Source organism: Lottia gigantea (assembly GCF_000327385.1).
Source record: "Lottia gigantea unplaced genomic scaffold LOTGIsca_1, whole genome shotgun sequence".
Classification (NCBI taxonomy): Eukaryota; Metazoa; Mollusca; class Gastropoda; family Lottiidae; genus Lottia; species Lottia gigantea.
In genome coordinates, this window is record NW_008706746.1 from 5277923 (window position 1) to 5293908 (window position 15986).

Sequence of the window (15986 nt, forward strand, 5' to 3'; positions counted from 1 at the left end):
ATTTCAGTTACCAAGTACAGAACTGATTCAAAAGTTCAACAAAAACTTTGTTAAAAGAACCTGTTAGTGATTTTGCCAACGCGAAGACTGGTTGTTCGAGCGTTACACACTTCTGCCGATAACAACTCGGAAAGGGAAGCAGTTAAACAACTACTGTTCTCAACTCTTCAGATCCTGCAGATAACTATGGCTAGTACTAGAGCCCCCAAACAATGGTCTTTGACGAAAAACGAGACCATAACATCGTTTGAAGCTTGGCGGCAGAATTTGCAGTATATTCTATCCCTTGATCCAAATTTTGCCGATTTTTATTAGACGGTGTGACATGGCTGAAGAAGTCTTCCACAACCCCCTTACGAGGTTTAGCTAATGACGGGGAACGCGTAGATCAGGAACGCAGGAGAACTGCCCAGCAGAAAGTCACACATTTAGACCTGATGCTGGGTCAAATTGCCAAGTACTGTCCTATCATTTCACGCAATTCTATCGTGAAGAACTCCACCTCCATGTCGTCTATTTGGCAAGTTATACGATTGCATTATGGATTCCAATCAACAGGCTCCCACTTCTTAGATTTTAATACCATTGTACTTCAACCAGACGAACGCCCCGAAGACCTTTATCAACGCCTCATGTCCTTCATAGAAGACAACCTCCTTTCTCAAAACGGACACATTAGCCATCATGGTATCGTACCTAGTGAGGATGAAGAATTGACACCTTCTTTAGAGAACATGGTCGTACTCACATGGATTAGATTAATCCACCCTGATTTACCTCAACTCGTTAAGCAGCATTATGGGACGGAACTCCGCTCTACAACTCTTGCATCGCTAAAACCAGAGATATCCCTCGCTCTAGACTCTTTATTAGATGAGGTAAATTCTGCTGTCGAGTCTAAAGTATTTCGTACTGTGACAAGAGACCTACTCCGCCAAAACACTCACAAACCTTCCAGGACAATGACCAATGCTCCAATAACCAACAGCAAACTGTGTCCTTTGTGCAGTCAAGCCAACCGACCTAACAACAAACATTTCTTGAGTAAATGCCCCTACCTTCCAGTTAGTGACAAACGTTTTATGAACAAAGCCCGACAAGCTTCCTGCTTCCATGATGAGGGTATAGATGCTAATGATCCAACCCCAGACGTAGATAGTCTAAAAATTTAATCATGTCGTGTAAGCACCAACAGATCTCCCCACTTCAAGGCATTTTACTCACAATTTCCCCTGCAACTTACTTTAGATACAGGGGCAGAGATGAATATGATGAAAGCTTCCGTCGTACATTACGTAAGTGCCCCAATACAGAAGAGTATTCAACGAGCTTTACAGGCAGACGGTATCACCCCATTGAAGGTTGTGGGCGAAGTCCATTTACAGCTGAATCGTGGCGACCACAATTTGACCCTCGATGCTTTGGTTGTTGAAGATCTTGATGTAGACGTACTAGCAGGAACACCATTTATGACCCAGACTGACATATCCGTTAGACCTGCCATGTGTCATCATCAAGGACAACGATGTCATCCAATACGATTCTTCATCAAATACCACACATTCTTCAGCTGTTAGGCGCACCCAAGCCTATGTGTTACGTGCACCTTCGTTCTCTACCACTGTTTGGCCAGGAGATTATTTAGAACCAACACTACCAGGTGACCTTCACTCTGAAGAGATCTTAGTTACGATACTGGTGCGCCGAAAATGTCAACCAAAATTTGGCCACAACCCAGCCTTACCGGACAAGTTGGAGGAAAAATTCGCATTGCTAATGATACCGATCAAGCACAAACTCTCAAACGCCATGAGCACTTCTGTCAAGTAAGACGTGTCCAAACTATCACAGATACAGATAATCTTGCTTACCCACCGGCCAAACCAGTTTTGTCTGCAGTTTTGAAAGACACTACCTTTTTCTCTGATATAGTCAAATTAGATCCAGATCATATTCTACCACAGTCTGTTCGTAAAGATTTCCAATCGGTAATGCAAGAGTTCGATTCTGTTTTTGATCCTACAATAACAGGCTATAATGGATCCGTTGGTCCCTTTCAAGCCATCGTCAATATGGGATCTGTGGAACCCCCACAACGAAAAGGTAGAATCCCCCAGTACTCAAAAGATAAACTACAAGAGTTGCAAGATATTTTCGACCAACTGGAATCAGTAGGAGTATTCCGTAAACCCGAGGATTTGAACCTTACAGTCGAGTACCTAAACCCTTCATTCCTGGTCAAGAAGAGCACTGGTGGATTTAGACTAGTCACCGCCTTCGCAGACGTAGCAAGATACAGCAAGCCCCAACCATCACTCATGCCAGATGTTGATTCCATCCTACGCACCATCGCCTGCTGGCAGTATGTCATCGTTACGGATTTGACACAGGCATTTTACCAAATACCTCTTGCCCCTGGTTCTATGAAGTATTGCAGAGTATGCACCCCTTTCAGAGGTATTCGTGTTTATACCCGTACTGCTATGGGAATGCCAGGATCAGAGACTGCGCTCGAGGAACTCATGTGCAAAGTCCTCGGCGATCTATTGTACTCTGGCAAAGTTACAAAACTGGCTGATGATTTATATAGCGGAGGTAACTCGCCAACAGAACTATTAGAAAACTTTCGTCTAACTATACAAGCACTCAGCAAGTGTGATCTCAAATTAGCAGCCTCTAAGACAATTATTTGCCCCAAGTCAACCACCATCCTAGACTGGATTTGGTCACAAGGATCAATTTCTGCAAGCCCTCATCGCATATCTACCTTATCGACGTCGCCTCCACCCGAAAACGTTCGAGGAATGCGCTCCTTCATTGGCGCCTACAAAGTACTTGGCAGAGTTTTACCTAACTGTTCCTCACTCATTAGACCCTTGGACGACGCCATCGCAGGTCCAAAATCAGCTGGTCAGAAGACTTACATCATCATTTCTCAGCAGCCCAACAGTCACTTACAGACCATAAGAGCATCTTGTTACCCCGTCCAACGGATCAACTATGGATCGTAACTGACGGTTCTGTCAGTAAGCGAGGACTTGGAGCCACTCTCTACCTAACACACAACAACAAAACCTCCTTGGCTGTTTTTTTAGTGCTAAGTTGAAGAAACATCAAATTACTTGGTTACCATGCGAGATTGAAGCCTTGTGTATTATTGAAGGATATGAAGATAGACTAAGTTTATAACAAGACAATTCCGTTATCTGTCGTCTGCTATCTTTCTGAGTTAGCACGCGCTGAAAAGTCACGTGATAGGCGATTATAGTCAGTTGTCATCTTGAACTCTATCCAAGCAGTGGGATTAGCCTTTAATTTCACTTATTTCATTACTTCGACAATTGGAGAATCTCTGAGTTTTGAAAGTATTTTTGGAGGTTGTAGATTTTGTAAGCAGTAACTTTGGTGTTTAATCGCTTCTACTAACGTTCTGGCTCGAGTTGGCCCGTTCTACCAACTTTGATATAGAACTTCTCATTTTTTCAAGATGGCGGCTCCTGCACGATAGAATTTAAGGACTTGCAGTATTGGTTTTTTTTATTGTTCAGTATGAGTTCCAGACCAAAACGAAACACAGATCCTCTACGATATTGGACATCAGAGAAAATACGCTTTGAACTTTCTAAGCTAGGAATTTTGGTTCTGAATTCATTTTCAAGGGCTGAAATGAAGCAGTTGTTAGAAGCAAACTTGGATTTAGAGGAGATGTCTACTGGCTCCAGTTCTGTAGCAGTGTCTATACCTTTATCAGTTCCAACGACAACTTTGACTGATTTATCCAATTTTTCTGCTCAAGCATCAGCGACTACTCACTTGGCAATTTCATCTGTTCCGGCAACAGATTTGACAATCTTACCAACAGTACAATCGGCAGTGATTTCAACTTCCATAATACAGACAGAGCCTATACCAGTTACAGCTTTGACCTTTGCCACTACATCCATTCAACCAACTATAGCCTGCCAGCGTCCCAGAGATACTACTACTACTAGATACGTGTACTCCAGTGTCCGACCGTCTGTAGTTTATCAAACTGTGCCTAATGATGTTAGACATTTGAATTCAGGGATTCAAACGTCAACTTCAGTTCATAACTTATCTTCGTTTTCTGATAATTTGTATAGTAGTCCATTGTTATCACTGAATGTTGACTCAAATTCTTTAGTGTCTTATCACAGCAGTGTTGGCCTTAGGCATATTCCTGCACAAGAACAACATAGTTCTCTACTTAACTCTATGGCAGTTACGAATCATTCATTGTCCTCAGCGCCACTGCAATCTAATGTTGTGTTTTCACAACCTAACATAGTCAGTAGATCTTCTTTGATCTCTTGCTTTGATACAGGCTTACGCCTTCCAGCAAGTAATTTGAATAACTCTTTTAGAAATCCTGAAATATTGCATTCTCATGTACCGTTGCAACAACATTTGCCTATAATAACTACTGCCTTTTTACAGGCTTCAGATGTGCCCTCTGCTACATTGCCTTTCACTTATGCTCAAACCAATTTTTTAAATGCTGCTACATTGCTCAGACTAATTTTTCTACTAGTATATTTCAGCCAGTAAACTATCAGTATAACCCGAATCAGAGTCAAGTCAATTTAATGCATGGGTCAAGCAGCTATCCAGGTCAAATTCCTGTTAGTCATGTTGATACAGGTCAAGGTTATCAAGGTTTAGCTCATGTTTTACAGTCTGTACAGTCTTCTGGTATGCCTCTAGAAATCAACCCACAATTACAGGGTATGAATTTTTCAGATTCAGTAGATCATAGCAAGTTGCCTCGAGCATTTGCGCAAGATTTGGCTTATGTTGATATGGTCAGCCCCGAGTTGCGCAGGAAAGTCTTAAAAGGAGAACATGTATGTCTTAATAAGTTACTTCTCCCCCATTCTGATTTCTCAGAATTCCTTAGGGGGGATAACAAACTTACCAGGAGTTTGTCTCTAGGTGAATTTATTATAGCATTTAATAGATTTAAGCAAATACTTTGCCACAAAACTGCATTTCCCTGGCGCCTGGAGGAAATGGATTTATATTTGAATCATGTCATTGAAACAGCTGGTCTTTGGCCAGATCGTTTCTACGAATATCATAATCTTTTTTCAGCCAAATGTGCCAATGCTTTGTCTCGTAATAATGTTTTAATAAATTGGTCAAAGAGAGACTCTGAATTGTTGCGCAAGGTAGTTGCTGGCTCTCGAGTCAATTGTTGAAATTACTGTCAATCCACTGCACATTCCTCTGCTACGTGTCCTTCTGTGAATCTCTCAGTTTTGACTAAAGTTCGTAACAACAGTAATTCTTCGAAGTTTGTGGATAAATACAATAGACCAATTAAATATCATGATGGTAAGCCTGTTTGCAATAATTTTAATTCTAAGGGCTGCTCCTGCTATGTGCCCTAGAGCCCATTGCTGCAATAATTGTTTTAGCTCTTCCCATAATGCTTCTAATTGTTCACAAACTGCTAGCATTCAGTCTCAGGGTGCCACTCGCAAGAGAAAGATTGGCGGTAGCAATGACGGTTCTAATATAAAAGAGTGACTAGACCTGTCATTAGTTAACAGAGTTTTAGATCCTGTTACTGGTTATTATTGTGATTTTACTGCTTCTACTCCTATTGATGTTGATCGTTTGGAGTTCGAGCTCATTAAACATCCGGATCGTGAATTTGTTTCATATCTTTGTGATGGACTTCGTTTTGGATTTGACACTCTTGTTACAGACTCAGAAGCTCAGATTCATTTTGAATGTAAAAATTTAAAATCTGCTCGTGACTTTCCTGCCATTGTTGATGAACTAATTCTAGTCGAAGTTGACAGGGGTTATGTTAAAGGACCTTACACTGTGTTGCCTTTTTCCCAGATTAGAGTAAGTCCTTTGGGTCTTGCTACTGGCAAATATTCTGGCAAAAAACGCTTGATATTGGACTTGTCCTCACCTCATACAGAGAATTCTGTTGACAGTATTAACAATCTTATTGATAAAGATCTTTGTTCTCTGCTTGATGATTTCCTAACAATCGATAAGCCCAATGTTGTGGGTGAAAGAACTATGGCATTGCTAACAACTATTTTTTCCAGATTGAAGGTTCCAATTTCATTAAAGAAAACAGAAGGCCCAACCACTGAATTACAATACTTGGGTGTAATTCTAAATACCCATCGTATGCAGTGCAGATTACCATCTGATAAGCTTGACCGCATTATTCAGTTCATTGAACTATTTTTAGATAGAAAATCTTGTACCAAGAGAGAACTACTACAGCTATTAGGACATTTCAATTTTGCAACAAGAGTTATTATTTCAGGTCGTGCTTTTACTTCACATTTGATTTCATTAAGCACTACAGTGACAGAACTCCATCATTATGTCAGATTAAATGCAGGATGTAGAGAAGATCTACGTATGTGGTATTCTTTTTGAAGGGACTGGAATGGAGTTTCGTTATTCTATGAGAAAATTTTAACTTTGTCTGCTGATTTAGAATTGTTTACAGATGCATCTGGTATTGGCTTTGGTTGTTATTTTCGTGGCTTTTGGTTTGCAGAGAAGTGGCCCTCAAATCTTCCTACTGTTGCTAATAAAACTATTTCAATTGCTTTCAGAGAATTGTATCCAGTTGTGGCTGCATGCGTGCTTTGGGGAAAGCACTGGTCCAGTATGAGAGTTTTATTTAGGTCTGATAATCAAGCAGTTGTGAATATCATTAAAAAGGGTCGATCACGTGAAGTTCGCCTTTCAGCATTAATGCGCACTCTTACTTTATGCTGCGCGCAGAATAATTTTGCTGTTTACTGTGAATATATTCCTGGTTTAAATAATACTATAGCAGACCATTTATCTCGTTTTCAGTTAGAGAAATTTCACCAAGCTGCACCCAATGCATGTCTTACACCAGAAACTTGTCCTACTATAGATCAAATCATTTGGAATTTCTAAATGATAAAGTTAACAGTTTATGTGCTATTGCTGAAAGCACTCATAGAGTTTATGCTACAGGATTCAGACTGTACAAACGATTTCTGACTTTGTATAATGTTCAATATATTTCATTAATGCCTCCCGTCTCTCAAGACCTTTTAATTTATTTTATAGCTTATTGCACTAGTATAGATATCAAGTGTGAAACCATTAAGGTTTATTTAAATGGGATACGTTTCTTCTTTTTAGAAGCAGGAACTGGTAGTCATTTCGAGACACCGGACAGAAATCCTCGTATTTTTACTTTTCTTCAGGCTGTAAAAAAAATGCAGAACAATGTTGTCAAACCTCGTTTACCCATAACTTATGACATCCTTGTACATATTGTTGCAGCTCTCAGAGCAGGTTACTTTGATTCCTATACTGATTTGTTGTTAGAAGCTATGTTCACTGTTGCCTTTTATGGGTTTTTAAGGTGTGGTGAGCTGACTTCAATCAGTAATTATAATCCTAATAAAGATTTGTCTATTCATGTTACATGTTACCTGATTTAAATCAATTAAAACTGAAAGTGTCAAAGTCAAGTCTGACCCTTTTCACAAAGGTATTTTTTATTAGTTTGTTTCCAAGTAATTCTTTCTTATGTCCTGTAAAGGCCTTGTCTGCTTACATTTTGTTACGCAATACATTATTTGGGAATTTAGACCCTTTATTTTTATCTTCCGATGGATATTCGGTTACTAGATTCTTTTTTATTAAGCATTTACATACCATTTTAAACAATTTACGTTATGACCCGAATTTATACAATGGTCATTCTTTCAGGATTGGAGCTGCTACATCTTCAGCTAAGTCTTGCATGCCAGATCATATGATTAAGTTTTTAGGACGGTGGTCCTCCAATTGTTACACAAGATATATCAGACCTGATTTAGATATGGTTAAACAAGCGGTTAAACATATTGCAGGCTGATTACTTTATTTTTATAACTGGTAGGCTGAAGGTTTTATTTTAATCTTACTTTGGGGACTACACAAATCCTATTCTTATCATATTTGTTTGTTTGGCAATTTCTTATTCATTATTTACATTCTGAATAACTTACCCCAAAGTAGTCTGGGGTTTTTCATTATTTTATGTTTTGCTTATAGATTGTTACAGTCATTAATGTTATTTCATTTGTTCTAAAGCTGATTCATCCAAGCTTCTTCCAGAACTTGGACAATTAGTATCAGTCGCTAACACTAACTCTTCGAGCTCAGTCACTCACGACGGCTCTACTAACTTTCTTCTCTTTGAGAACTTTGCAAACACGAGCTCTTCGAGCATTCAATCCAAGGAACTGCCAGTTGTGTGCAAGTCTGGTCTCTCTGTACCGATTTAGCCAAGTCAACACCAGTTTCCTCATTTACTGTTTATGTTCATTTTATGTATTTTGTATGTGTAGTCCCCGATCGCCAAATAAATATATTGAATTTATTTGTCTTGTTGTAAACTGCAGCTATTAAGCACTTCAGTCCTTATATAATCCAGTCTCACCACATGACGAATGTTTTAACTGACAGTAAGCCTTGTGTCCAAGCTGTTCTAAAATTATGCCGTGGTGAATTTTCCAATAGCCCCAGCGTCACATCCCTTTTGTCCATCGCAAGCCGCTACCATGTCCATCTTCTTCACCTAGCCGGAACATCCAATATTCCTTCAGATTTTGCCAGTCGTAATGCCACAGAATTGTCAAATTTGCAATTTTATATCCCGCACAGAAGATTCCGTTGTACGTGCTACCACCGTACAGGATATTATCTCTGGCACCTGTCCTGTTCCGTTTGCAAGCCGTTCAGCATGGATCCAAACTCAATCCGAATGCCCAGATCTGCGTCGTACACACGCCCACCTTAAACAGGGAACACGACCATCTAAGAAGTTGACTAATATTCCCGATGTCAAACAATATCTTCGTAGTGTCACCATATCCAGAGATGGTCTCCTCGTTGTGAAAAACTTTGAACCATTTTGCCCTACATCTGAGTTAATGGTAGTTCCTAGACCCGTTTTAAGTGGACTTTTAACAGCAATGCATATCAAGTGTAATCACCCTTCAAAGCATCAATTAAAACTCGTTGTGAAACGCCGTTTCTACGCCCTGGATCTCGAAAAATCTATTAGTGTGTGTTCGTCACTTAAGAAACTTCCACAGCCAGTAGCTGAACAGTCCACACAACCTTCACCACAATCTATTGGAATCTCATTTGCTGCTGATGTATTGAAACGTTGCAAGCAACTCATTTTCCTTCTACGTGAAACAGCCTCTACCTATACTGTATGTTGCCTCATAGACGATGAACGTTCTACAACGTTGCGTAATGCTCTGGCTCGACTTTGTCTTGAAATGCGCCCAATTACTGGTCCTCCTGTAGTTGTTCGTGTGGATCCAGCGCCTGGTTTCGTAGCTCTTCGTGAAGATTCTGCTTTGCTTCAACTCGGAATTACTTTAGACATGGGTCGAATAAATAATCCTAATAAGAATCCGGTCCCAGAGAAAGCTATTGCTGAATTGATAGATACAAAATGGCGGATTTCACTTATTACCAAACGTCACCATTTTTTATTAGCCGAATTTCCTTATAATCCCAAGCGGTAATCGGAATTCCAAGTGTCGTCTGCTAGAATGTAGTCTAACGAATGAAGTCACGTGATCAACTAGCGGATTCCGTGTCAGCAGAAAATTTCTATGGAACACAAAGTGGACCATATTCTTATGTTGTTTCAGTGACTTTTAGCAATAAATCACGCTACGTATCTTATTTTGTCAGTCATAATTTTTTTTTTAAATCATGGTTCTTTGAAGGAATTGTCACTAGTTATAATGAATTGATATTAAAGATAAATATTAAGAGAGGTTAATTATACCACCCGGTATCCATATAACGTGTTTTTCTCGACTTATTTATAGATCAAACATTGCATCCAAAATAGGTGACGCATTCTGCCGCCGTTGCCGAGTTGGTTGCTCATGAAATATGGGTCAAAGTGAGGGATTCATAAAGCAAATCGAAATAAACCGGTTTTAATTATTTGGTAATATATCTGAGGAAATACCTAAGACCTTTAAAAAAAGTTCGTTTTTTTAACTTCGACGTAATTCGGTGTTGAATCCTTATATCCACGAAAATAGGTTACACCACTGTACTACAAATTCTAATGAATTTAATTTACACTGAATTAAACACTGTTCACCAACTACCTTACAAAGTTTTTCTCTTGAAATGGAATACATCTGTTCCTTTAATGAACAAAAATCACGATTATAACCATTGGTTGCTGTAGGACATTTCTTCTCAGGAATCACATTCTGCCTCCTGGATGCGACACTCGTTCGTTTTTCCGACAAATTCGCTCTACAGTTGAAACGAAAATGTGAAGCTGAACCACATCGCCAACAGTGCCTACAATCTTTTTCACCATCCTTGAGACATTGGAAACAAGTTCTTTTATGCTTCTTAGGGCTTCCAACCCAAAGTAGGAAAAATGGATAAATATTTGATCAAAAAAAGACAAATTGCTTGATGGTTCCGACACTACTACGACTGACACACTGGGAAAGTAGCTTTTCGACTCTTACTCGCGTTGACTCACCACAACGACGATCTATGACTCAGCTTCGCCAGCGCAATCTTGTTCTTCTTGCCTTCAACAGGAAGCGTACCCAGAAAATTAACTTGGACGTATTTGTTCAAAGTTTTGCCATAAAATACCCGACTACGTTTAAACTAAAACGGCCATAAAAATGTAACGTATTATAACTTGTGTGTTTTAACAAAAATAATCTCGAATCTAAAATACTCCATGAAAGTCAGTTTCCCGACGTTTAATCGTCTGTCAAGGTGCTTTGCTAAATTGCCCCCCTCGATTGCAAAATTTCTTTCGCAAGGCATTAATCGTACAGCTTACACCAGAATGTAGTTGCTGGTAGTGAACAGACTTTACTATCAATTCAGTGAAGAGAGAATTTTTAGCAATAAGGACTGGAAATCTTGATCTGTCGTTGAGCATGGCATGTTCAAGTCTGCCAGGGGCAACAATAAGACCGTCACTGTTGAACTGTAGGTTAAGTTGCTTTATCAACTGTGGCGTAGGTTTGGTACATTTCTTCAGAAAGGTTACTTCCTCCACAAAATACTCCAGTTGGTGTTTATGTAAAAGTCTAACTTCAACATCATGGAGCTATTGAACTGTCAGACGACCTTCTGCTAGTAATTCTCTGGTATGTTGTCGACTTTTCAACAATTTGGCGAATCTTAATACAATTGCCACTGTTCGAAGAAGACTGGTATAGGAACTGAAGAGTTCAACATCAACCAGTTGTGACAATTAACCATTTTCGCGACTGTCATTAGCTACAGCAGACAAAGTTATTTGTTCTTCGTTTGAAAAATCAGCTGAAGGATTCCATTGTGGCCATAAATCTGGATCTTTCAGCCATGTTGGTCCTAACTTCCAAAGTGATGACTTCTGTACATGGCTTGAAGTACATCCTCTGGACAAAATATCAGAACATTTTCTGAAGTATCAAGTTGTAAGTGTCGAACGATAGGTAAGGTTGATGCGAATTCAATCTCGTGAAGAATACCATTAAATTCGACTAGATCATCTTCTGGTAACTCGTCGTCCCATTTGGTATTAGACGTCCACAGAGTTGAAATAAATTTCTTCGCCAAAACAACTTGTGATATAAAACCAATTGGATCATACAATGAAGAAGCGCGACTTAAAGCTAGTCGCTTGGTTAATATACGTTCTTCGAGTATAACCAGTGTCTTCTTAGGAAACTGCATCGTATTTTCTTTAATTTCCCACACCATACCAAGTAATCCAGATGTTAGAAGTGAAGAACCAGAACCGTCTGCGTCGATGAGACCTTGCAGCTTCGGCGAATTTGTAAATCATTGACGAAGATTCATGTCGGCATCTCTAATTAACTGACGTGACATTCGATAGTAGTTAATTGAAGATTCTTCATCATCTTGACCAGATAAGACGTTATCGCAGTACAGCTTACTCTGGAGGTCTTAAGCAATCTCAGTTGATGGACCACCATTGCAGGTAATGTACTTCGAAAGATGATAACTGATGACTGCATTCAGGATAAATGGTGAGCTGGTTCCACCGAAGAAGACAGAAGTATAACGGTATACTTTTAAAGCTTTTTCTGGATCACCATCTTCATACCATATAAACCGCACGTAGTCTCTATCTTCTTCTAATAGTTTGATGCGAAGAAAGGCTTTCTCAATATCAGCGACAAATGCATATTTCTTGACTCGAAATCGTTGCAAAAGTTCGTAGAGTGACTTTAGAAGACATGGACCTGTTTGCAAGCAGTCGTTCAGGGATACAGTTCCTGCATTAGCAGCAAATACAACTCTCAGTGGTGTAGTTTCGCTCCCAGGTCTCAAGACGAAGAAATGACTCAAATAGCGTGCATTGGTTTCTGTCCATGCTGATTCTGTAGGTACTGGCTCTAAGTAACCCTTTGTCAACTGCTCTGCTATAATCCGATCATAAGGTCCCCATAGATGAAGTTTCAGCAATCGTTGTTTAACCTGTTGAAGACGATTCAATGCAATACGTAAATTAGACTTTAAAGGTGGATGATCATCTAACCACGGTAGAGGAGCAAAGTATGTTAGATCTCTGTATTCTATCTGGCTGATGAATCGGTCGACGAATTCTTTGTCTAGAGTTACAGGATTTGAATCGTTGATTCCAATAGACTCAATCTGTAGAGCATTGTGAACCCGTCGGTAAAAATCCCTGTCAAAATCACTAGGTAACCAGCTTACATCTTCAAACGAATCCATTGATGTACCAACTGAACATTGTGTTACGCTTTTATCAAATTCAGCATTGGTAGAGGCATCAAGTAGTGGACCAGATAAAATATAACCTAAGTTGCATGCTTGTGCTGTTGGGTAGCCAATGTAGACTTGTGGTTTCAAGAATTGCCATACCGAATCTGCACCAATAAGTATGTCGACTGGAAAACTGGTATGCTGGAAGGTGTCTGCTAAAGTTAGACCTTGGAGATGTGGTAACTTCAAACAATCAGACCAATTTCTGCAATCTATTGGTTGTACAATGGTGTCCTTGAAATGAGTCTCAATGGTAACTGGACCATCTTCTGTGATGATGCTGACTAACCCAACATCATATTCTTGCCTGCATACACAGCATTTCCACTCACTGGTACAGGAATCAACTGTATGTGAATCCCTTAGGCAGTTAAAGGAAAGGTTTGATTTCTTCGCAGCAGTAAAGCGTTCATCTGCTGGCAAAGTACACTGGAAAGTACTATGTCCTCCTTTGCAAAATTGGCAAAGTTTTGTTGGTCGCTGAAATGGTTTGGTTCTTTTCCCTTGAGGTGGTTTTTTTGAAGATTGGTGTGTTGCTGACATGGATGTAGCAGTTCCAAATAGATTTTCAGTTGGACTGTCATGGTTAGATATTTTAGACTGATGAGAGGCAGACTTCGGTCTGGATTGTTGACTAGGCTGGGCAATGTAGGCAACCTGTTCCAACTTCTTCACCTCCTTATGAATGCAATCTAACAACTGGTCAAGGCTAGGGTTATCATCTGGGTACTGCTTCAAGTTATTCAGAAGGTAGTTTCTCCAACTGTACTGGAACATAAAATTCACCAGAAGCTACAGCATGTAATCCAAGTGTTGACAATGATCTAACATCAGCGTTGATACCATCATAGAATAGTCTGAGAGATGCAGCATTATATTGTGGTTTAGTAGCAAACACAAGTGCAGTACAATGTGCCTTTTTGATAGCAGTCTTATTTCCAAAAGTGTCCAGCAATGTTTGCACTAACAGACCATAATTATCATCACTGGCTACAATTCCTTCAACTCTACATATAACCAATTCAGAAAGTTGGCCCTTCAGATAGTTGAATTTAGTTACATTAGAAATGTCCTCACATTCATGAATCTCGCTTTGAAAAACATCCCAGAAACTAGTCCATTTTCGTTTGTCACCAGAAAATATTGGCAAGTTCATTTTAGGCAGTTTTACAGAAGATTGTTTTGACAGCTTACCAAAAATCGTTGGAGTTGATGTTTTTGAACTAACTTTGGACAGGAAATCAGCAATCTTATTCATGATTAATCCATGATTGTCGTACAAGATGTCACATTCTTCAAAATCCTGATCAGCCAAGTCACTGCGATCCATTTGCATGTGTAAATCTTGAATTTCCTCATCCAAACGATGTAATTGTTCCTTGGATTTCACCAGTTTGTTCTGAATTACTTTTAATAGTTGAACACCATCCATATCTTGGCTCTCAATGATAGAACAGACGCGTTTATCTTCCCTCGTAAACAAACTTCTCAAATTTGCCCTTTTTCTCACTGTTGATTTTAGCGAATCGGCGAGAGCTTTCTGTTCCGTAGGCATCTTTATAGAATACTTCAGCAACAAACAAAATAAAAGTTCTCAAACCTCAGAAAAAGTTCTTCAAATTACCCAAACTGTCCTTACTATGATCACCAAACGAAACTACAAATTACTGTCTATCATTTTGGCCATCACAGTCCACTGCAAATTTACGCACACCCATCAACCATCAAAGTATAACGATGAAATTGTTGAATACCGCAACTCAATTCCATTCAATCACCAACACTGTAAAACGTTCATCACGGCACCAATTTTTGTGGGAATATGTGCTCCACAAAGGTATCTGTAAACTTCACGTTGTGTTTTTTAAACTTTTAATATAACAGCATACATCATACAGTATTTACAACTGAGACAGGTTGAGGGAATGTGTCCGATGGTAAGATGGCGGTGAGAACATGTGGACAATATTTCTGACTTGCGCACTCAAACAGATATCGTGCAATTCGACTGTTGCTAAATATAGATAGGACTTGGGCAACAAATTCTTCTATAGTCCGAACTATTCCACAGTCCATAGCTCTTAACAGAAACTCTGAAGGATCTTCCTTACTATTTTGAACAATGCTCCCTAATTCAGTATATAACTCTGTAGCAGTTCGTTCCTTATAATAAGCCCTCAAAATTCCTCTAAATGTAGAAAATTGACAAATCAGGTAACTCTTCTAAACAACTTCTCAACCCTGTATTTACAGGAATTGCCCTGATTACACCATCAATTACCTCAATATTGCTAAAAAAGTTTAAGTTTGCCCAGGTCAATCTGTCTTGTTAAATTTGTAAAAGAAATGCTAGATTTAGAGTCAATAGTGCCACTAATTTTAAATTCTTTTCTATAAATTTCTATCTGAGGTTTAGTCAATGGGTTTAGAAATATTTACTGGTATTGTTTCTTCCTTCACAGGCTGAACGGGGCATAATATCTGTCTTACTGAACTTACTATAGATTCCAACTCTTCTGTTTTCTGTTGCTCTATCAACCACTTATCCACCATGCCAATAACTTCATAGAGGTTATCATCATCGGCAGGTAGTTTTAACTTATGAACTTCAATTATCTTCAGAAGTTAATCAGGAGTCTTATCTATAGCTTCTCTCCTCCAAATTGTGGTTTTAGTTGACAGCAACTCCTTTATTAAAAACGGAAAGTTCCAGACTGAGCTTTTTTACGCGACTTCCGCTTTAAAAAGGGATGTCCAACTCACAAATAGGGTGCGCCTAATTTGCAAATGGGGTGCCTAAATTGTCTAAAATCAACCAGGACGTTACGTAAGGAACCCACACCTAGGCCTGGATGTAGAAATAGGCTTTTTAAAATCTAAAACTTCTTAGAGCGGTTACCCAAATTCAGACGGTAACTATACACTCCAAGGCACAATCTAAAGTCCTTGCAAAGTGAGCACTTATATGAAACATAAAAGTAGAAACGTATAAATGATAAACCCCATTTCAAACTATAAAACACTTTAAATATCACGAATCTTAAAATAGACCTAAATGGATAAATTTGGCATAGCTCTTCCAGCGCTCCATTTGTTGCATATACCTTCCTCAGAATGGCCTTTTGGAAAAGCTGTTGAAGCAG

The 15986-nt window shown here is 39.2% G+C and overlaps 3 protein-coding genes across 3 annotated transcripts; 2 read left to right on the forward strand and 1 right to left on the reverse strand.

The window, feature by feature from the left end:
* Positions 1–506: 506 nt before the first annotated feature.
* On the forward strand, positions 507–1172 carry LOTGIDRAFT_152266 (hypothetical protein; the record flags this gene model as incomplete). The annotated part of the gene is made up of 1 exon (XM_009045712.1): positions 507–1172. The coding sequence occupies one exon, from the start codon at positions 507–509 to the stop codon at positions 1170–1172; it is 666 nt and encodes a 221-aa protein (XP_009043960.1).
* Positions 1173–1709: 537 nt separating this feature from the next.
* Positions 1710–9572, forward strand: LOTGIDRAFT_152267 (hypothetical protein; the record flags this gene model as incomplete). Its single annotated transcript, XM_009045713.1, has 7 exons — positions 1710–2215; positions 3549–4308; positions 4563–4746; positions 5732–5877; positions 7245–7405; positions 7756–7870; positions 8637–9572. 7 exons carry the CDS (start codon positions 1710–1712, stop codon positions 9570–9572), a joined length of 2808 nt encoding a protein of 935 aa, XP_009043961.1.
* Positions 9573–10176: 604 nt separating this feature from the next.
* Positions 10177–14398, reverse strand: LOTGIDRAFT_152268 (hypothetical protein; the record flags this gene model as incomplete). The annotated part of the gene is made up of 2 exons (XM_009045714.1): positions 10177–10214; positions 14038–14398. 2 exons carry the CDS (start codon positions 14396–14398, stop codon positions 10177–10179), a joined length of 399 nt encoding a protein of 132 aa, XP_009043962.1.
* Positions 14399–15986: the final 1588 nt, after the last annotated feature.